Source organism: Fukomys damarensis, unplaced genomic scaffold, assembly GCF_012274545.1.
Source record: "Fukomys damarensis isolate Sample0158 unplaced genomic scaffold, DMR_v1.0_HiC HiC_scaffold_5, whole genome shotgun sequence".
Classification (NCBI taxonomy): Eukaryota; Metazoa; Chordata; class Mammalia; order Rodentia; family Bathyergidae; genus Fukomys; species Fukomys damarensis.
The window spans coordinates 6126442-6149382 of NW_022900917.1; the positions used below are offsets into that span (position 1 = coordinate 6126442).

Genomic DNA, 22941 nt, shown 5'->3' on the forward strand with positions numbered 1-22941 from the left:
TTTCTTATAGAGAAACTGGGGTTAAGACATCTCTATGTCTCCACAAACAAGAGGAGCTTTCAAGTGTGGCCATTGCCCTGCGAGTGAGTGGTGAAATCACGGGGTTCAAAGATAGGAAGGATCTTAACACTTCTCACATAAGGCCTCTTCTGTGCTCACCTTTGAGCAAGGCCTGGGGAACCTGATCCACGCCAACCAACCTAATCATTGCCAGGCAGCTTTTCAGTTATCTGCAGGGGAAGGGGCCACAGGGAGAAGTGGTGAATGAAAGAAGTGCCAAAGAACATTTCATGGCAGACACAGACAAACACCTCCTATCCCACTGGCAATTCACTCTCTCTCTCTCAAGTGCCAAAGCATTTCATGGCAGACACAGACAAACACCTCCTATCCCACTGGCAATTCACTCTCTCTCTCTCTCTCTGGAGCCATGGAACCTTCTGAGCTCTCAGGTCAGGGACACATCATGGACAATAATGTCAGAATTGGTACCAAGAGCACGCTATGGAGATGCCACCCCCCACTTGGCATTTCTCATTTGAGTCAGAGTGAATCTAGTGTAATTAGGAAGGCAGAGATGGATACAGATAACTGCGGTGCCAGTCACAGGGAAGTGTGGCATCGGGGAGGCTACTTTTTCTTCTTGACAAACTCGCAGACGAAGTACATGGTGAGATGGCACTCTGTGTCGTTCCACCGGCCTGAGCTCAGCATCTCCACGCAGTCCTCATGCCCAAAGGGGTCGCTGGGCTCCCCCTCCTGCCAGTTACTGTAGTTCTGCAGTGGGGTGTGGTCCGAGAACACGTACTGCCCCTGCTTCTCGAGGTCATTCACCCCAATGAACACGCGGAAGAAGCCACTCTTGGCCACGTAGTCAGCGATGAGGCTGTTGATGGCTTCGCTTTTGGGCATGGCTAGCATTCCACCCCGAATCCTGCAGTGGGTCAGGGATTCCCTGTAGTTCTTCTCCTCCTGCACGATGTAGTAGAACTTCTCTTCAGTTTCCCTAATCCCTGCTATGACTACAAGGAGGAAAAGAAGAGTATCATTATGTACCTTGAAAAGAGGAGATAGATACATCATTGTCAGATTGAAATTCATGCCTTCAGCATTCAAGAATTGTCTTGCAAGGCCCTGACAAGAGGTAGTCACTGATTTCACTTTTTCTCTGCCTTTCTGGTTATCACATGGAGAGCCCACGTCTTCTGTTAGACCTTGCTTCTCTTCCTCCTTGGCTCCCCACACAGCTGTCCAGTTATGTTGACAGAGACTGGTCACCCGATGGGCCACCAGATCACCCATACCGTTCCTCCGCACCTCCTTTATGTCACAGACATACTCATGCCCTTCTCTCTTTCATGTCTGTGCCTGGAAAGTCACCTTACTGCTTCTCTCCTTGTCAAACTCCTACTTACCTTTCAGAGCTCATTGGAACTGATTTCTCCTAAAGAGTCTTTCAAGCCCCTCAACAGATGGGGTCCCCGTGTGTTCTTCCCTCCATCTGCCCTACCCTTTCCACTTCTTCTACAGGACCTGGCACATTCTACTCCAGAGGTTTCTTTGTGAGTCTCTTCTACTCAGCTGTGAGTGTCTGGAGGACAATGCCCACGTCTTTGACACTTTTTAACCTGAGTGACTGGAGCATTCCAGAACTATTGGTCTATACTGTACCTTTGGGGTCCGGTTCATTCATGATGGTTGAAGCTATGTCAGACATAGAATCTTTATTATGGGGGACAACCAGGGCTGTTATTAATGTGATTAACTAACATTGAGTGTTTCCTATGCCTCTAGTATTACTAGATGACTACCGACACAAGACAGCATCTGTGTGTTTCCATTAATATATAGCATTAATACCTGGATATGATAAAGTACAAAACCTGGAAGCCTTGAGATTATAACGTCAAATGAAATAAATCAGACACAACTAACATTGAGTGTTTCCCAGGAGGGGAAGCGAAGGGGGCATAAAAAGGATGAAGATGTGTTATGTACATGTTCTAAACTGCAGGGAGGGGTGCAATCACTGTGCACTGCAAACACGGACTGATAAAAAAATTAAAACGGTGGAAAAATATTTAAAAAGCGTGAAACCAGTTGTAATCATTAACTGTGAAAGTCCCCCAGAAACACTGTTCTCAGAACAGAAGACAGAAGTCCTTTCCTCTGGAAGGAATTTATCATTGAGTATTACAGGGAGATGGAAAGAGATAAGAATTGATTGGTGCAGGAAGTTTCAAAACTTAGAGACACATGTAGGGTTCACACTGATTGGTACTATGAGTAGAGGAGTCAGGAAAGCTTGCATTCTGCTGTACTGCTCATTAGGTCTGTAACTGAGGCAAGATCTCTCTAAGCTTCGGTTTAATCACTGCACTCACATTACAATTATGTAAAGACTGCGCCTTGATACCAATAGTTGTGCACAGTCTCAACTACTCAAGACAGAGGCTATGTTATTGTTCCTTCTATTTCCCGAGATGCAGTTTCTATTGGACTCCTGCCACGTCTTTTTATTCTTAAGACACCGCTTGCCACATTCTCCTTTTGGCTCTTCTCTTTGGAGAAACCCCTTTCCAATCGATGGCAATGCCCACGCGTGCAAATTTATGTAGCGGACTGGAACCATCCTGGTATTTGGGTGGCTAATTTGCATTTTTAAGCACACTCAAAACTGGTGACACATGGAGGTCTTTTCCCAACCCAAGGTCCTGTCTGCTAGGAGACCCAGTGCTGAAAGTCTGAATCGGCAGACACGAGGTATCTGGCAAGAAACAAAAGAGAAAAATGTTCACCGTTCTTGACGAATTTCATAGACGACTTGAGCCGGGCCACACTAATATCCAGTTGTCCAACAACTTTCCGGTATCTTCCGCAATCGCAGACAGTACCTGTAAACGACAGAAACCGTGGCTCCCGGTGCGGTACCAGCACACCGGCTGCAGGGCTGCCATCTTCCCTGCCGCTCCGGCACCGTCCTTTCCTAGTCTCGCGAGGCCCCTCTGTGAGCGGCTGGGTATTTGACCTTAGATTTAAAACAACCTTTCCGATTTATATCATGTTTAGGAATCCGAAAAATATCTTTTTCAGTATGAGGAATGAGCTGGAAACAAAAGTAAACTCGATTTTTAAAAGGAACAATAAATATGACATCCCACCGCACACACACTGTGGCACATTTGACAATTTGTTGAACACAGAATCTGCCTGCTCCCTCTCAGAGTAGCATTTTTAAAGCCTCCTTAAAATGTGTTTGCAGCAGGCCTCTCTTGTGTTGCTGCATTATTCAGTACCTCACGCAGCTCTCCCAAGATAGGAGAAATTTCAGGATTCAATCAAATGCTAATTCTGATTATCCATGAGAAGCATACTTGCACGCTTCAACTGCTGCATTTATTTCCTGTAAAGAGATCCGACTTACAGTTTTAAAAGCCAGCTGTCCTATTTGTGGGCTATGATTTTTTGGGAGGGTACCAGGGATCAAACTCGGGACTGTGCGCTTGCGAGGCAGGCCGTGGCACCCACGGAGCCAAATCGCCGGCCCTCTATGATTTTAATTTGTTATCCGTTCCACTTGGCTCACTTACCTTTTCCACTATATACTGATATTATTGTGAGAGAGAAGCGATTATAAGGAAAGTATTATAAAATTCAGACGATTCTCCTTTTCTGTGTGATGGCTGGTTCATGCAAACATTAGTTTTGAGTTTTTGTTTTCTTGGTAGCATGAAAAGTAAAAATAATTTTATTAGCCCAAAGAAAAAAAAAATCTGTGGCTAAATTTTATCCATAGTTAATAGGAGGCATGTGGGGCAGTGTTTTGTATTCGTGTTCCATACACTCCTGTGAATAGAAACAGCTGAACTTCCCCAAGAACCATCTACCTTTCTTCCTTATATATAACATGGGACATATAACTCGCTTGGTGCCCAGGGGCACCTGCCTGGAGGCTGAGAGCTCCTTCTGTAACCAGGTTCTCTGCAGATCGGGCCAGCTTGCTGACGGTAGCCTGCAGGTCTGGGTTTGGTTGCGATGCTAATGGAATGCCAGGCATGGCGCTGACATAAGCCTGGCTGCAGTTTCCCCTGGGCCAGGGAAGGACAGGCTGCTTCCTGAGGTGTGGGGCAGGACAGGAATGGAACGTGCCTGCCTCTCCTTCCCCAGGGCTTGGAAAGTCACCAGCAGACAGAGAGGAAAGTTCCCTTCTTTCCTGTCCTCCAGCCCAGGGAAAATGAGGCCAGGCATGCTGAAAAGAGTTCTGTTCTTCTTTGAAAGCTATTTACTTTTGAGATGAACATATTTGGAAAATCTAGCAAAGATGTGATATATGCAAATATGTGTATTATAAAGCCATCTCAAATATGCTAGAAACGAAAAAGAAAAGCAAGCACACCATACCTGCCTTGCCTTTCACTCCAGGAATCCCAAGCAAACCCTTCTCTCCTTTGTCACCTGAAGAAAAATAACAGAAGCAACAACAAAAGTGCACAATGAAATAAAAAGGTGAATTATTTTAAGCAGACCATATCCCGTACATCTGAAATCAGAGGAAACATTTTTCCAAATTTCATTTCTGATATACCCAACTATTATCCCTTGGTTTTATACAAATAATTTTTTTTGGAGTTGGCTGCACAGGCACAGATAATCAAGTGAGTCATAATTTATTTAGATTTAATCTAGAATTCTAGCAGGATGTATAAGGAACATTAGAATTTGTAATACCTGTCCTGCTAGCGTGTGTGTGTGTCTGTGTGTGTGTGTGTGTGTGTGTGTGTGTGTGTAATAATATGGTCTTTTTGAACAAGGCTAATACAATTTTCAGCATGTTTTTAATTTTAAAAACACCATTTCTTAGTAAATCTGGATCAAATGGTTGGCACATCGTAGCATCTGTGTATTTATTATGCTCCAATTTATTCTGTGTGGCTTTGCCCTTGGGTTTTCAAAAAAATATGTATTGTACTTTTTCAATTCAATTCAACAAACATCTACTATTTATGCAAGACGAGGCTCAGTATTTGGAGAGGATTTACAGAGAGACAAGATTAGACCTCTGGCTTGCACAAGTTTACAGTTTCTACAAAAGATGTGATATATGCAAACATGTATATTATAAAGCCATCTCAAATAAATGGAAATGTCAACTTTGGTAATTTTCTTTCTGTTCTTCTTTGTATTTGATTATTTTTTTACCCAGGAGTAGCCAATAATAATAATAATAATAATTTTCACAGAACTAGGATTTTTAAAATAGAAAAAAAATCTTGATTTTTTTGGTTTTGCTTTTAACTCCAAAATAAGCTCTTGAAGCCCATATCAGACACAATAATTGAAAGGCGATGCTTTTGATTTACAAGAGAAAATGTTTGGCTATGGTTCTTGAGGATAAAAAGGGTACATTCTGAGAGAAGCGAAAGAGCCTTTAATGCTTCAGAAGTGATCAGGATAAAGAATGAGAACTCAGGAGAGATAAACACAGGCTGATGTCACCCAGGCTAGCAGGAGGGTGGGGCTGACCCTCGTGGGATTTGGAGGCAGCCAGGGAACTGGGCTGACCCCAGGAACAAGGGGGAGGAGAACTGAGTGAGCTTCGAGACTCCGTAAGTTCATCTTTCACTAGCAATAGGGGAAGGGAACTGCTCCGAAGGCCGCACCGTGTCCTAGGCACCTCCACTGAGGGTGCCCCCTGCGGTTCTCATCGCTGATGAGCCCCCTTGTGTCGCCTACTGAAGACTCCCTGACACGTGGGCGAAAGCGTGCTGCCGGGTCCCGAGGACTTCCCACGCCTTTCTAAACTGAGCCAGATGGACCCCTTTCTCTACAGTGGTCCTGTACACCCAGGGGCTCCCCAGCAGAAGGAAGAGGTCCTTGCCATGAAGCAGGTAGCTTATGTGTGGAAGGGAAGTGTAAGAGCTTGTACCTCAGGGGAATGAGACAGCGGTGAAGTCTACGACAACAGAGTGTGATAAATGCTGAGGGGGGGGGCTGAACGAGCGTAGCGCTCAGAGAGAGAGACAGCTTCACAGGGAAGAAAGAAGGAAGGCTGAGCATTTGAACTTGGCTGTCAAAAGCGTCATCAGAAGAAGACAGGAGGAGCAAAGTCTTGAACAACACACTGCTGGGCTACAGCTGGGAAGAAAGCCAGAAAATAAGGTTAAGCACCTTGCTGAGGAAGACTGAGCTGCTCACATTTTACTTGTTTCCTACAAATGCATTCTTTCCTTTCATGTAAATTGGAAAGGATAAGAACAGACTTTCAGAATATATTAATGGAAGAACAGGAACATGTATTTGTTAAGTGTCAGTTGCCAAGTACCATTCTGGACACTTTACACAGATTATCATATTAAATCTTAGGAGCGAGGCGCTCTGATCACGTTAACGCTGCCACTGAAGAAACTGAGGGCCAACCAGGCAAATAACTTGTTCAAGAATACTCTGCAATTAAATGGCAGGTTTAGAGCTAGAATGCCCCAGAAGAGCCCCATGGGTTCCAAGGTGGGGCTTTTGGAAGGTCATTAGATCATGGGGATGCTGAAGTCCGCAGTGGGTTGATTCGTGAAAGAGTTCAGAGCTAAATCTGCCTGTCTGAGAAGGTGCCAGCGAAGGGTGCATCTCCCTCGTCAGCTCCTCCTCCCTCCTTCTCTCTCTCTCTCTCTCTCTCTCTCTCTCTCTCTGCTTCCTGGCTGCCATAGAGGTGAGCAGATTTTCTGCTCCGTGCCCCTCTGACATGATGCTTCTGCCTTGGAGCCAGCTGAGCATGGCTGAATCCTCTGAACCGTAGGCCAAGTTAAACAACTGTGGCTGTCAGGTATTGTGTCCCGGCAATGGCACAGCTGACTGGCACAGCTGATATTCAAACCCAGCCATTTCTGCTCTCCAGTTCATGGTGTTTCCCAGACGATTTAATGAAGGAAGCTAAGTACGTGAAAACGCTATCAAAATGAAACAAGCCAAGTACAGAAAGACAGACGTTGCAGGATCTCACTTATATGTGGAATCTAAAGCAGTTGGCCTGGTAGAAGTAGAGTAGAATAAAGACTGCCAGCAGCCGGCCAGGGCAGGACAAGGACAATCTTGGCGACGCTGGTCAGTGGTTACAAAGTTACAGTTAGCTAGGAGGAATGACTTTCGGTATTCTACTGCATAGTAGGTTAACTACCATCTACCTCAAAATAGCTATAAGGAGATTTTGAATGTTTCATTGCAGAGGAAAAGTTTGAGGTTACGCAAATACTGATTTCTCACATTTGATCCTTACACAATATATACACGTATGGAAGTATCATAGTGTACGCCAACAGTCTGTGCAATTATTATGTGTCAATTAAAACAACATAAGAACAATTTTGAAAGGCATAGCAGTTTTGTGGTTATGGTTTAGATCTACAACGTTATCCAGAAGCCTCGTGTGCTCAGGGCTGGGCTTTTGGAAGGTGATGGGATCCTGGGGTGCTGTATTCCCAGGTGGATGAAGCCACAGAAGAGAGCAGAGCTAAAAGTGTGCTGGGAGGAGGTGGGGTGTGGGAGCGTGGCATGGAAGGCACTCCCTCTCCTTGCCCCCTTTTCTGTTTCCTGATGCCTGGTGTGAGCGTCTGTCCGCCACCCAGGCCTCTCTACTGTGCTTCTTCTGCCTTGGCACCAGCTGACCAAGGGCCACAGCTGTGGGCCAAAGTGGACCTCTCCTCCCTTAGGATGAGTTAGCCTGTTTTGTCTCAGCAGGGAGGAAAGTAACTATGACCCTTATCATTACCGAAAACAGCATGGACTTAAAAGATCATGATTATGAGTTCAATATTTTAATTTTTTAAAGGTATACTTTGTATTTGAACCTCTTTCAATTCAACATGGAGTGAACACTGGTTCCAGTTCCGTTGTGACCCTAGTTCTGGCTGGGCACCACAAGGTCATAAAAGAAATTCAACCAGGGAACAGTTCCGTCTTACCTGAGGTGTTGCTTTCCACAGATTCAGCTAGCTGTGGTTCAAAAATATTGAGCAGAAAAGTCCAAAAGTAAATAATTTGTAAGTTTTAACCTGCCTACAATTTGGAAGAGTGTGGTGGGGTCTTATGCCGCCCTGCTCCACTGGCTCCTTTCCTCCCAGAATGGGAGTCCCGCCTCTGTCCAGCATGCTCTGGCTGTGCGCACTGCCTGCCCGCTCCTCAGAGCCCGCTGGGGTCAGGCGGTCGGAAGCGGACTTCAGGGCTTGCCTTCAAGCCGCCTCCGCGGCGCAGTCTAACTCCACTGCACGCTGCCCGCGGCCCTCACTGCACTGCCGTCCTTGCCAGCACTACATCCTCTCGAGCAGTCAGACAGGACGGGTAAATACAGCACCGTGAGATATTTGGAGGGAGGAGGAGGGAGAGACTGCATTCGCCTCACTTTTATTACAGTACATTGCTACCATTGCTGTACTTTAAGTGACTGTGACAAATGTCTCACTTTGCCTAACTGAGGATTCAATTTATTTAATTGGCTTAAGTTTTAACGTTTATTTTTAGTGGTGCACGTTTGCAGTACATCACATTCCTTGTGGAGAGTTGGTGCGGGTACATAACACATCTTAATTCTTTTCCATGCCCTTCTTCTACCCTCTCTTCTTTTTCCCTCCATCTCTTGGTCCCTTTCCCTTTTGCAAAAGGTCTGTATTCTCTGTTCCTGTTATATATATTCTATATTCCTATTATCTGTATTTTCTTTTTCTTTTTAATTTATTTGCTCTGCAGTATTCTCCCGTAAGTGAAACCATGTGATATTTTAAGCTCGTGTCTGATTATTTCACTTCACAGCATGGTTGCAAGGTGCATCTATTTACCTGCAAAGTGACTCAGATGATCCCGCAGCAGAGAAGGACTCTAATGTTATCATAGGTACATATGTGGATGGAGAAAGCACGGTAAATAGAGGGTTCAGTACCATCCACAGTGTCAGACTGGGGTCTTGGAATGTTTCCGCCAAGGATACAGGACTGTGGTATTTGCTTTGGAAAAACAATGGGCTTTTAATGAAGTAAAAGCACACATAAAGAGGCCAGGGAGATCAACACAGCCGTGTACTAAGAGAGGGAAATAAACCAAAGCCTGGTAGGGTGTCTGAGGAGGAAAAGATGCCTGCGGGTCAGGGCAGAAAAGGGTGCATTGAAGCCACGGCTCTCAACTGGGTCTTGAAAGCTGGACTCAGCTTCTGGAGTTGGTCTGTGGCTTTGTCTTTTGAGAAGAGGAAAATACCATGACTACTTCCAGCACTTGGGCACGAATCTCTTACAAATGGAAGCACCAGGCAGTGTGGTACACTGAGAGACTCCAGAAGGTCCAAAATACCAAGTTTGAATCCTGGCTGTACTACCTAATAGCTAAATATGGACAGATTAGCTAATGTCTTCACGTCTTGATCTTTACATGGAACCATTGGGACCTACGAGGATAAGATCATCAGGAGAATAAGCTGGCTAATGTCATCTTAGAACGAGGTTAGTGTGGGAGGATGGAGAGGAGCCCTAGCCAGCCTTAGCCTCTGCTCCCTAACTGTGAACCATGCTAACGGCACCCGTGCCACACACTTAGCCAGTTTACAGGAGGTTTGGGCTTGGCACATCTGCTTCTCCAAAATTAATTCTGGTTAAGGCCATCCACAAAAACTTATGTTGGCCCATGATCGGGAACATATCTGTAATAACTGTCTAAAGTTTGAAGAATTAGAGGTCACTCTCAAACAAACAAAAAAATCACAAGGCCTTCAGCATAAAAGGATTACTGACCTTAAGTAAAAACATTTATTTTGCTTTGAGGTTGAATTTACCTATACTCAATCATTCTTATTTCTCATTCCTAAAATAAAATATTGACATGAGGAAAGCTACCTTTATCCAAGTAAATGACAACCTTGAGTTCAGCCTAGAAAATTGAGATTCATCCCCAGTCAGTGAAAAACTTAGAAAGGCCATTGTCACAAGGAGGACAATGAAATTCAAAGTGCAGATTAAAATTGAAATTAATCTAAGTTAGCCAGAACACCGCATGGCCATTTTTTAAGCGTTCTAAGACACGCTCATAAATTTTGATGGCCTGTCCCTGGAAGGGAAGGAAATCTCATAACCAGTTGTGGAACGGAAGTGGAAGGGAAGTGATTCTTAAGGGAATAAAAAATAGAAATGAAGGCCACATTGTGGAAAATGTGTTTCATCATTCCTCTTTTTGTTTCACCCTTAATGCACTCAACGTTTAGGGTTTCTACTATGTACTAGATATCAGGATAAAAGTTGAGTTCCTACGGGGAGCTTATAGTTTCCTAAGCAAGCACCCAGCCCGTTTTCATTCTTTACTCATATTTTAGTCTGATTAGAGAGGGAAACAAACGTGCTGATTGGCTGTGACAATGGTTCAGGGACAGAGGTATGCACTAAGCACTTGGACTCTGTACCCAGACTTTGAAGGAAGAACTGGCCTGAGCAGGTAAGTTCTGTTAACTGCATCATTTCTAGACTGTCGCTTTTTCAACATTTCGGGACAGTCGTCTACTTTGAAGCTCTGCCAGTCACACTAAAGACTTCATTCCCCTTGCCCTGTCTCCGTCAGCTATTACTCCCCTGAGTAGTCCTATTCTAAGAGAGAATTAAAACTTGGCTCAAGATCATTAACTCCCAACCCCTTCAGGGTTTTTGACACATCTGAATTTGGGAAAGACCCACATCTAGGTCGACTCACTGAAAAATGAAGTTCTTCAAATCTGGGCTTGTTCCCCCCACGTCCATTTCATCTATGGCAGGACACCGATCATTGGACAGGGTGATTCCAGAAATCTTAGGGTCCAGAACCCCACTTTCTCACTACACCTTTTCATCCCCTTTAACCAGTGGTGACACTGACATTGCCAGTGGCAGGTTCATATTGCATTTTATCTGAAGCTGAGACAATCTGAAGAACCCTCTTTAAGAGAAATAATACAAGATTAACAGATGGAGAAGGGGCTGTCAGAGTGATGAATCATAAGAAAGTCAGTATAAGCTTTTTTATTTTTGGTACTGGGGATCAAATGCGGATCCTTGCACTTGTGAGGCAGGTGGAACCACGGAGCTAAGTTCCCAGCCCTAAACATGTTAAAGTAGACAAATGTCACCTCACAGAATTCACTAAGAATGGTAATATTTCAACGAATGAATTGTTGCGCCTCTGTAATGCTTTCTAAAAATAATTACTGGCCCTTTTTTTTGGCCACATTCATTGCATATTTGCCTACAACCCTGTAATAACATTTTAAAGAAAGGATGGAGGAGTAATAATAGACAGAAAAGTCTTTTCTCTAGCATGGTTAATCAAAACTTACTAAAATAAAACAACGAAAAGTGACATTTTGAGGGTTATCTATTTACTTTGATTTCTCCTGTACGTTTTGGATGTAGGCTCTATATTGGATATACACACACCGCATAACGAGCTCCAGGGTGTCCTTGATTGTTCTCTAACAAACCTCTCTTGGTGAATGGAAAGCCCTTCGTTAGACTTCTTCACTGTGAGTCCTTTGCTCATTGGGCTTAAAAAATGGGGCCTACTTTTTGATCAACAAAAAAAGCACTGAACTCTATGTTGACTTCTGTAAGCATTCTTTGCCTTCCAGATTTAGGTCTATCAGCTTTGATTTTAGCACAAAATTTAGACTTACAAACCACTGATTTTAGATAGTCCTAAGTATGACACCAAAATTATTACTGTTGCAGATAATACCCAATGAACCCAGCACAACTTATGGAAACATTCATGATTTCCTCTTGCAAAATACAGCAGCAGCAAGTTTAGTACAGTCGTCTGTTTCTACACTCTGTTTTTTCCATTGATTTATTTGTCTATCTCAACACCACCTGGTTTTATAATAAATATTTAAATTCAGTGATTTATGTCTTCCAGATTTACTTTTATTTTTAGCAATTATATTGTGTATTCTTGGTCCCTTTAATGTACACATCATTTCTGGGTTGGTGCATCAGTTTCCAAAAGAATACTTTGGAATTTTGACATAAATGGTACCGAATCTATAGGTCAATTTGGGAAGTGTTTTTACCTCTGTTACTCTAGATATTTTGATACTATGATAAATGATGTTGCTTTAATTTCATTTTTTGAATTATCTTTATGCAGCAGCAAAGCTGATTTTGTATGTTGAGATATTCAACAATTTATTAATACAAATAGTTTATAAATTACTTTGTATTTTCTAGGTCTGTTAATAATGACTCATTCATTCTTTTACTTTCAGTATTTGTGAAGATTATTTATGTTTCCTGTGTTTTTGTTCAGACAAGAACCTCAAGTAAAATGTTAATTAGAACTGGTGATAGAAGCCAGGTGCAGTGATGTACCCCTATAACCCCCAGCCCTCAGGTGGCTGAGGTAGAAGGGTCACTATGAGTTCAAGCCACCCTGGGTTACATAGCAAGACCCTGTCTCAAAAAAAAAACAAATAAAAATCTTTAATTTTTCAAAATTTCTGGAGTTCTCACTGAAAATATGGGACATTTTCCTGGGGGATTCTTCAGTGTCAGGCCTCAGATATCGATTCAGTTGGAGCAACTTTATACTAGATCCCTCAGACTCAGCCTGCTGACTTGACTTATGAATTGGTGAAAGTCTGAGGAAGACTCTCAAGGGACTGCACAATGAGTAGCTTACTGCATGCTGGTTCCCTTCTGCTCCATCATGGTTCCTAAGCTCTATTCATATCTGGTAGCTTTCTCATGCTTTCAAATATGTGTCTAATTTTTTTGACCCTGGGAATCACACGTAACAGAATGATTCACCTAATGCAAAGGCAGTTCCTCATAAGTTGCACAGAAATCTGTATATTGTTTTTTATCACTAAATATCAGAACAGCCTTTGCTATTAAGGTAAGAAACTTAAAATGTTATCATATTTGAGAATACCTGGAAAGGCCTTTTTATTTATACATAAATTATTAAATTTGGAAAACAAAAACTTCCCAGAGCCTAGCTGTATTTTTCAAACACTGTTTCTTTTCCACAGCCCACACCTTTCTGTGCTGGGTGACCCAGGACACAATGACATGAGGATCCGACCTCAGTCCAGCACTTTTATAGCAGGACTTGATTTGCAAAGTAAGAGGTATGAGCGTGGTTGGAGGTGGATCCTACACTGGGCTCGTCTGCAACTTCAAACTACATAAATAGATCTCACTAAGTCCAAGATAAGTACTTTCCTTACTCGAGCTCATCTTAGCCAGCTTCCCACGTACTTGTACCCACTCCAGAACCACCGGATACGAGGAGGTTGGTGGAAGGAAGCTGGAGCAGAAGGGGACGCAGTCTTAGCCTGTGCTTTCTCCGTGGGCGATGTCACCTCAAGGGTGCAAACACAGATTTTTGGGGTGTGGGGTGATGGAAAAATCACACTTTAAAAATATGTCAATCATAAATAAATCCGTAATGTATAAATCAACAGTTCATCCAGGGATGGATTTTAAATTTTACTAGGGAACAATTAGGAAAAATGCGTCTAAAAGGGCTTGTTGGAGGGACGATCATTTTTTAAAAATGTGGCAATGCACTATTTTAACCAGTGGGAGCTAAATGCTTTACTTTGCAAAATTTACCGTGTTGTTAGGCCACAAAGAGCCTTTTGCTAAGGGCTCTCTCTGGATCTCGGGAAAGAATCACGCAAGGAAGCCCCCGCCTCAAGAGCCTGATTGGAAAACACCGCAGAAAGCTGTAGCAGTGCTCAGGAACCAGGAGGAGCTCAGCTCACTCTTCTGCCGCTGCGGGGCTTTTCAGTTTCAAGTGCATGTGCAGCAGAAGCCACTGGATCAGACAGAAGTGGGGAGAGAGGGACTATGGAGCTACAGGACGAGAAGGGAAGTCACAGTCTCGGCTCCAAATCCAGCCTATCAGTCTGCCCACAAGAACACGCTGTGGCCCCTGTGAGAGCTTGTAGGATTTTGTAAGGCCCAAAAGTTTATCAAAAGGTTGCAGAAATCACAGTACACATGACATGGAGCTTTGCCCAGCCCTGGCTGGTGGTAGTGAGCTGTCCACAACGCCTCACACTCACACATTAGAGGAGAGGTTTAATGGAGCTCAGAGGGTTCAGTCCATGGTCAGCAGGTTGTGTGGCAGAAGGGTGGGCTGGAGCACAGCTGCTTAGGCCATAGTGGCTGGGAGGCAGAGCAGAGAAATAGCGTCGACGAGGAAGATGAGAAGGACCATGTTTAGTGCCCAAGGTCTCGCCTCTGTGACTCCCGGACACACCCGAAGTGTGCTTTACGCATCCTGAAGGTGGCTCCCAAGCCAATCAAGGTGATGCAGTTAAGCTCTACTGACACAATACCTTGGTACAAGTCACTCCTGCACCTCTTTCAAATGCCCCTTTCCCATTTCCACAAGCCCGTTACCATTCTTCAAGACCTAGGTCCATTCTGGCTCATGTCAACCATGTCTTACTATCTCTTTTGGCCCCTACAGAAGTCGTGTGAGTATTCTTCCTTTCTGGGAAAATTCTATTTGCAGTAAAAGTTTCATTCTCATCTGGTTTTATGTCTCCAGACCACATGAAACAATGCCTGTATATATGAGTTATTGAGTATCAAGCAATTAGAAGCTGCTATCATCATGGAGCTTTTTGAGAAGAGAATGCAGGAAAGCTTAGTTAATAAAGGGGAGATTACATATCTTTGTTTTCTAATATTGAGGCTGTAATTATGAACAAGATCAGAACATGCCTGAAAACAAATAGATATGCATACACACACTTCAAGTTCTTAGATCACCAAGAGAGAACTATTCATGACTCCATTCAGACTATGAAAGGAAATTCTACTCATCTGCCTACTTTGTGTTTTATGAATAATCATGATTTTTTAATATATTAAGGATTAGTATCTGTCAATAGACCCCGGGACAGAGTTCAGTATAGAGATTACTAGCACCTTATTCTTGATTCTGATCCGGAAATCTTGTTTAATTTTGCTCAAGGCCTTTCTCTTTTGGAGCTGTGGGATATACTGCTTTTGTAAGAGCTCTTCTGTGAAGACACAGAGGTCTTATCTTTTAGAAGACAGAAATGGATCATTTTCATAATACAAAATTTAAAAAATATATCAAGGGCATTCTCAGTTTGCTTTGATTTGCAATAAACAGTACAATAGTAAAACACAGCTTACCTTTCTTGCCAATGGGCCCAGACTTGCCAATCATGCCCTGGGCTCCTATGTCACCAAATTCTCCTTTAATTCCTGAAAAGCAAAACATGATACTTTTATACCATAAACATTTTTTCCCCTTTCAAAATGCAGCAAATATATTTGCTTAAAGAAATTAGAAAATATATATTCTTCTAGTGATATCTAACATAGCTCCTATGTTATATTATCCATTTTAACAGTTACAATTTATATATTAAAATTAAAACATGGGCGATTATTGACAACCCTGGACACAATAATATGAAAATACTTAACTGGTGCAGTTATTTCTAGAATGACCCCAGCAGAGTATGTTTAATTTAAAAGTTAAACAAGAGACAGAGTGAAAGGAGTCTTATACTCTGTTCTGAAGTACGTTTTAGCTTTGCTTTGGGATTCTGTTTTCTCTGTCTTTTAACACAAAATTTGATAACCTTAGCCACTTCAAAAGAGGGAAGGAATGTGTAATCCTAAGACCTAGTGATCATAGAGACATCGGAATTCGTCTTGAGCTTTTCATCCTAAAACCTATGATCAGGGACAAATGACTTCTTGTAAAATTAGTATTTATTTTGCATTTTAAAAATACAATAGAAAAATGTTTGCCAGTTATAAAGTTTTATTTTTGTGAGCATAACTTTGCAAGTAACATACATCTTTCTAGAAGATGAGTGTAAACCAGCATTCCTCAAATTGAGACCTCAAGAGCCTTTGAGTCCTTTGTTCCTTCAAAATTACTCAAGATTTTAAAATAAGTGGTCTGGGGCAGCCATCTTGGAGCAATTGGCAGGAGCAATTCAAGTGTTCAGGAGACACAGCTTACACCAGAAGCTATGTTTTAACGAAGTTTACTCTCGGCTTTAGTAGTGAAAACTTGCCCACTAGCCAACGTCCTGTTCTCATCTCCTCTGCTCCTACTCCCCCTATATTTCTCCATTTGTCCCACAATGTCACTCGTTTTTATGAGAGGAGGTAAAGCAGCAAAGATATCCTGCAGGGAGGTAACTTTATCAACGGCTCAGGAAGCTATTTCTGTTCCTTTTAATCTTTCTTCTTAAGCCCTAGGCCAAAGAAAGCTATTTATGTACAGCTCTAAGTGGGAGAATAGCTATTTTTGAAAAACTAATCGTTTCTTAGATATTCCTACATTTGAACTCTGGGGCCATGAGAGCGCCCCCTCTGGCCAGGCCTAAGAATGTAGTTTGAGAAATACGTCTAAACCTTGTTGCTAGGCAACCTCATAGGAGATCTCAGGTGGGAGTTAATTCAGTCAGAAGTACATTTCATGCATCTTGGGGAAAACAGCATTATGAATTGCTACTTCCCAGGGCAACGGTGAGGAGAGAGGCAAGAACATTTCCATGGGATTTATCAGTTTACCTACCTTTTGGCCCCCTGCGTCCCACTTTGCCATCTTTTCCTTCTTCTCCTGGATCTCCTTTTCTACCACCATCTCCTTTTAAAAAAGAAAGTGAGAGGGAAGCAGCTGAAATAGAAACCTAAGCTCATTCTTCCCAGAAGAGGGTGAACATGGTTAAAGTCCCCACACAATTCAAGATTTTGCCTCCCACCTCCCACCTCCCACCTCAAATTGTACCTGGTCCACATGGAGTGGATACCCAAGGGAAAGGAAGAAGCTTCCAGTATATTTTCTCTTCTAGTTTTCTCCACATCCACCTCTAAAATGTTGCAGAACCCTCTAGAACCTTCCAGATTAGGAAGCTAGGAGTGGGAGATGAGGAATGCACAGCAGTTCTGTGTGAGTAGCAACTCTTAGTAATCGGTGATTGCAGATCCAGCACCTTGAATGGTCAAGAAGAGCTGGGTGAATGGTGTAATGAAAGGAGCCCTGATCATGAATCAGAAGACTCAGATTTTATTGTCGCATTGGTCACTAGTGGCTTCAGCAAATCTTGGACGACTCAGTTTTTGAACTTACTGACTTTGGAGTAAGACAGGGCTATATTTGAGTCTGAGCTCCTCATTCATTATCTGGAGGAACGTGAGTAAGTGGTCTGCTTCTTTGAGTCTCATTTTGTTCACCTGAAAATTGAATTAGTAACACCTTCCAGAGGGTGTTCCTGAGAAGTTCCAGGTGATACAGAAGACCTGGGATATAGTCATGCTTAGCAATGTGGTCTTTGTTATTCCTTCCTTTCTGCTACGGTTTCCTCATCTTTAGGATGAGAATGGTATCTGCTCTTCCTGCCTCACCCAGTTGTTTTAGGATCAACAAGGTTAGCATGTGAATGTGCTTTGAAAACAAAGAGCACAGTACACACAATGTTATGACCAGACACCTACATTTATCACCGTAGCAACCCGAGGATGTGAAGGACTCCTGTCTATTACCTGAAGAAAGATGGAGAAACAAAAACTGGAATTGGACAGTTTCGGGGAAGAGAAATTTGAGATGTTCACTGGCTTAACCAGAGAAAACGTTATATAGCCATTCTATACTTTTCCCCCTGGAAGCAGAATGTTACAATCTTTAAAAAAAGCAAGAACAATGACAGGAGAGTCAGATTTCCAGGTTGTGACATTGGTCAAACATTGAGTGCTTCACGAGAAAATATATGCAAAGTACTTCCTGGGCAGATGACTTGTGTGATCACACTGGAGGAAAGGTATGAATTACGAGGTGGTTTTCTAGCCAAAGTTAACAGTGACTGTCACAGTGATTATAACTTGTGTTACACTAAGGATGCGACATGAAATTGTCATAGCATATCTTGGAGGTAAAAACTATCATTCCATTTTATAAATAGAAAAAGAATAAGAGCCTATGAGATCAAGTTTCTTGCTTAATTGTCATAGACCATCTTAATGGTCGAATGAAAATTTGACAATATTGTTTCTGACCCCTTCTAACAAGGTCCTTACCAGTAAACAGTTGTCCCTTTCAGCCTAGGCTTCTGTGACTAAGCAGATGGCTGTAGATTTTAGGGAATGTGGCACTTTGCTAAATTTTGCAGGGATAAAAGTGGAGATGCAGAAAAAAAAATCAGTTTTTCCCCCTTTTGGAACAAGAAAGAAAGGAGGGGGAAACCCAGCTTCACTCAGTAACTTGATTCACAGGAAATATCTTGATGTGGGTTTGAATGATTGAGACTTGGCTTTGCCATTCAACAGCTGAAGGACTTTGGAATATCCGTTAACTTCACCCATTTGTAGAATGGACAAATTAACACCTATTCCCAGAAGGATTTTAACAAGGGTAAAACTGAAACTATTTTGTGATAGGAAGCCCTCCCAACTATTCCCAGGCTGGGCTACTTTACCCCTCTAATTTTTTCTTTTTTTGGCTTAAAATACAACATACTCCATTGATATCTGCTTATTGCTGACATCTTTCTGTGACCTGAGAAATGGCTGGAGTCATAAGTGACTTATTCTATTCTTTTTTTTTTTTTTTTTTTTTTTTAAGTTGAGACTGACCTGCAACTCACTATGTAGCCCAGGCTGGTCTCAAACTCACATTGATCCTCCTGCCTCAGCCTCCTGAGTGCTGGGATTACAGGCATGCGCTAGCACACCTGGCATAAATGATTTATTCTAGCACACCTGGAATTTAGCACATCACTTTCTGCTACTTGATAAAAAGTATGAGGTATCACTGGAAAATATGGTGAATGTTAAAATTTTAAAATTTATTACAGCAAAAGAGATATTGAGAATCATCACCCTTAAATGCTCCTCCTTGCTTTGGACGCAGGTCTCGCATCCTTCTCGCCTCTGTCCGAAGCAGTCTTTTGTGAGTGTCTTTAGCTGTGCTCTCACCGCAGACTTAGTGTCCTGTGTTGATTCAAAATGTTTACGTTTTCATGGTCACTTTGACTTTGGGAGTGCGCCAGAGACAGCAGAGTCCTGGATTTGGTGAGTAGGGTAGATAAGGAGACTCTGCTGTGAGCCTGCCTCTTTTGGTGGACGGCGCTCAGCAGCAGCCACAGCCGTGCTTTTGACCACGTCTTGTAAAGACACTCACGGCAGAGCACTCCCAGAACGCTTCCGAAAGCGGCGGAATGGTGGGACGAGTGTGTTGGAAGTAAGGGGGAGCATATTGAGGGGGACTAATGGCCGTGCATCTTTTACTGAAATGATTTGAGAAATTTTAAAATTTACTCTATTTTGTATTGCACCTGATGGAATGGGTTACACTTGTGTGGACCGTAAAACTTCTTACCAGTGAAGTAATCACATTACCGAGTACTACACATCAAGAGAATTCTTAGTTCTTGACATGCATTCTCTCATTTGATCCCCACAAGGACCCTGAGAAGGATATTACCCCGAGCTCCATTTAGAAATGAAGAAATGGGTCAAAGAGAAGTTTACGTAGTTTATGTAAGGTCACAGTTGATAGACAGTAAAGTCAGGCTGCTGCTCTCCCAAACCCTTGTTCTGAACAAGCTCTGTGACTTGGAACAGATCCCCTTCTTACCTTTCTTCATCTTGGATTGCTAGTCTGTGGTAGGGGACCAGGGAGGTGGGGCCCTGCTCACCGGTAGGTAAGAGCATAAAGCCACAGGGATGTGAATATTGTCATTGTTACTGCCCTTCTTCCTCCCTTTCCTGTAAACGTCCCCATTCATTTCCTAGCACGTATCCAACTGGCGGCAGCTGGGTATGTGGCTTGGTCGTTTGCTGCTCCTGGTGGCCCCTGATGGAGACTAGGAGGGGAGAGTAGATTGTTCTTGTGTCCTGTGAGTCTGTGTCCAGCCTGGTGGTGAGCCGGAGGCTGGCAGAGATGAAGCGAGCAACTCGTATCCTTGCCTTCAGTGCGAGTCCTGGTTCATTTGATCCCGGGACTTGTTTTAATGAGAGCAGAAGGGGCCCATAAAAGCAAGCTTGGAAAGGGTACCCCACAAGCTCACAGCTCTCTCCTTTCATCCTCTTGGAGATGCCTCGCTGGATTAGTAGCGCTGTTTAGAATTCCTTTCCTTCATTTAAAAATAGTCACTTACATTTGAAAATTAGATAACAGGCTTGAGGATGAAAGAAACTAATTTCACTGTTCTAAAAATGATTTGTTTGGGCCCATTAGCTTGCTGTGATAACCCTTCTGGCAGAATTTGAGCAGAGCACACCATTGATCAAATCTTCTTAGGTGACGCATTTTTGCAAAAAGGAAAAGTCTTTTGAAATTGAATTCTACTTTGAAATGAAATGGTTGAACCTAGGTCAGTACCCTATATTCCAAAGAAGTAATTATTAAAAATTAGTGCATTCGTTTTGGAAAGATTAAGGAAAATGCATTGTAAACTGTGTTTTTCCTTTGCCAACACAATTTCAGATGCTGTAAGCAATCTATCCCTTCATCCGCTCTGGAGTTCAGTGAGATAGGTGGCAAGGATCCTTTACTAGTGAGGTAGAAAGTCCAGACTAAAACATGTCCTTCCTACTCCAACTTGTATCTTCTTTCTAAATATGCCAGTTGCAAATCTCCACAGTCTTTCTGATTATTCCCCAGACCTCTCGTGTACATCAGATACAGGGACCGGGCAATGGACCAGTGCTTTTCTTTCTCTGATCACTTTGCTGAAATACTCGGCATCCTTGGAGGCTGCTGTTGTTTGCCTCTCCACATCTCTGTGGGTTAGAGGAGATAATGGATGAAAGCGTTTAGCACAGCTCATTTGGTAAACTCCTATGTTTTGACTTCAGTGAGAAGAGAAGGGAGGCATAGCAGTGATTATTCCTTTGTATTCACCACCTCAACCCCTTCCTCTCATCATTACTTACTGTTTGATTTGACTATGAGCTTTTCTAACTATTTACTATGAGACTATTCACACACTTATTGATAAAGACATATACTCATGGGGATTTAACAAATAAATGTTGAAATTGTTTCACCAACTTCTTTTTGCTGAATTTTAAAAAGAAAGTCAATTGCAGACACGGCACATGTTCCCCAATTCCTCTGGCAAGTGTCCCTAGAAGGCAGAAACAGTCCCCTATGCAAATGAAGTTTACTTTTTAATGGGCTACAACTATTCACTGAAGTCGCCTTCATGGAGTACAGTGATCTCATTTGTCTCGAGCCCACACGGTTTTATGTATCACCTCGTGGACAGGAGAAATGAGCTTTAAGAAAGAGAAGCCGAAATCCACAGGAGTAAGTCAAAGTCCTTTGAAAATAAATCATGGCAGACAATTGGAATTTTTGCTTCCAAAAGAACGACTAATAAATAGATCAAGAAACCTCCTTGAACAGAGTTGTTGGAAGAAGGCAAACTTCCAAATTTCGTGATTCACAGAAGGCAGTAGACCCTGGAAAGGTGAGGCAACATAAGGATGAAGTCTGGGGGCTCCAAGTTCACACACCCTAAGTCCAAGACCTCGCCATGCTGCTTTCCAGTTGCTAAGACAGGATGTTGAGTGGCCCCTGATGATTGATGTGCTGAGAGTTTTTGGCCCCACAAAGGTCCCTCTGAGAAGTAGGGCAACCTTTAGGAGGTGGCCCTGCTGGGAGGGTCAGAGGTCACTGGGGCGTGGCCTTGAGGGGATCCCTTCCTCTTCCCTCTTACTGCACCCCTGTGCACTCCCTGCCTCTGGCACCTGACTACCTGACTACTGGAGATATACAAACAACTGTTCTTCTCAGTCATGCACTGGAACCTCCAACACCAGGAGCCAAAGGAAACCATTTTCTTTGTGATTTTCTGAAGAGTTTTATTACAGTGGTGAAAGCTGACTAGCTCCCCAGCTCTTTTTATCTTAACTGTGACATTTAACCTCCTCAAATCTGTTTACGTCTCAGTAATTGGAAATGAGGAGGGTAACTGCCTTTCCTAGAGCCCCCAGGGTGAAGGAGATTTCCTTGCTTGGAGAGACATGGCTTCCTTGATTCATTATAACCACTGTGGCCTGAAACTGTAGGGAGAAAAAGAAACCAGCCCAGTGGTTACTTTATCTCCAACTGCTGATTACCTGAAGGTGACTTTCTTTGCTAGTCCAAATGGTCCCTCACCCTGGCACCATTCACTTGTCTGATGGGAGCCAGGGGAGAAGGTGCTGTGCCACTTAAGACGAGGCCCCATTTGACCCAGCTATTCCCCTGCTGAATTAAAAGAATCACACCAGAGCAATGTGTGCTCACCCATGTTTGTAGCAGCACAGTTTGTAATAGGTAAAATTGGGAAGCAGCCCAATTGCCCATCAACTGGGACTGGATAAAGAAGATGTGTTTTTTTTTGTTTGTTTGTTTTTTTTTTTATAAAATGGAGTACTACTTAGCCATAAAAATGAGAAACTAGAGACATTTATAGCTAAGTGGATGCACATTGAGGCCGTACTCTTAAGTGAAATTAATGTTACACATGTAAATACCAAATAGTTTCTCTGGTGTAAAAAACTAAAAGTGTAAATAAGGATCAACATGTATAACATATTGTATAATAGAAAGAAAAGGTCTAAAAGAGTAGAGGAAGTAGGAGGGGTAGGGGAAAGGAAAAAAGGGAAAAGAAAAATATATGAGATAAGGGCCAGGGGTTTAGGTCAGCGGTTCGGTGGCCTGCCTTGCAAGTGCAAGGACCCGAGTTGGGCTGGGGAATGGGGAAAAATAAGAACCAAGATACATCATGTAAAGGTACAAGTGATGAACAGCCCGCTGCTCCGGAGGTGGCAGTGGTCATCATCTGTGGAGAAGTTGTGGACCTGTGGTGCCATTTCATCCCAGCTCTGTTCTCATCCGAGACACTGGACGGAAGGTTCTGCTCCTACTTCTTTTAGTAAAAGCATGAGAAGA

At 42.9% G+C, this 22941-nt stretch overlaps 1 protein-coding gene across 1 annotated transcript in view; it reads right to left on the minus strand.

The window, feature by feature from the left end:
* Positions 1 to 365: 365 nt before the first annotated feature.
* Colec10 (collectin subfamily member 10) overlaps positions 366 to 22941 on the minus strand; it is a 35335-nt gene continuing 12759 nt past the window's right edge. Inside the window, exons 2-6 of the mRNA XM_010619513.2 lie at positions 16576 to 16647; positions 15171 to 15242; positions 4402 to 4455; positions 2799 to 2894; positions 366 to 1022 (exon numbers count right to left, since the gene is read on the minus strand). Of these exons, the coding sequence (XP_010617815.1) occupies positions 631 to 1022; positions 2799 to 2894; positions 4402 to 4455; positions 15171 to 15242; positions 16576 to 16647 (686 nt within the window). The 3' untranslated portion in view covers positions 366 to 630. The remainder of the gene's footprint in view (positions 1023 to 2798; positions 2895 to 4401; positions 4456 to 15170; positions 15243 to 16575; positions 16648 to 22941) is intronic.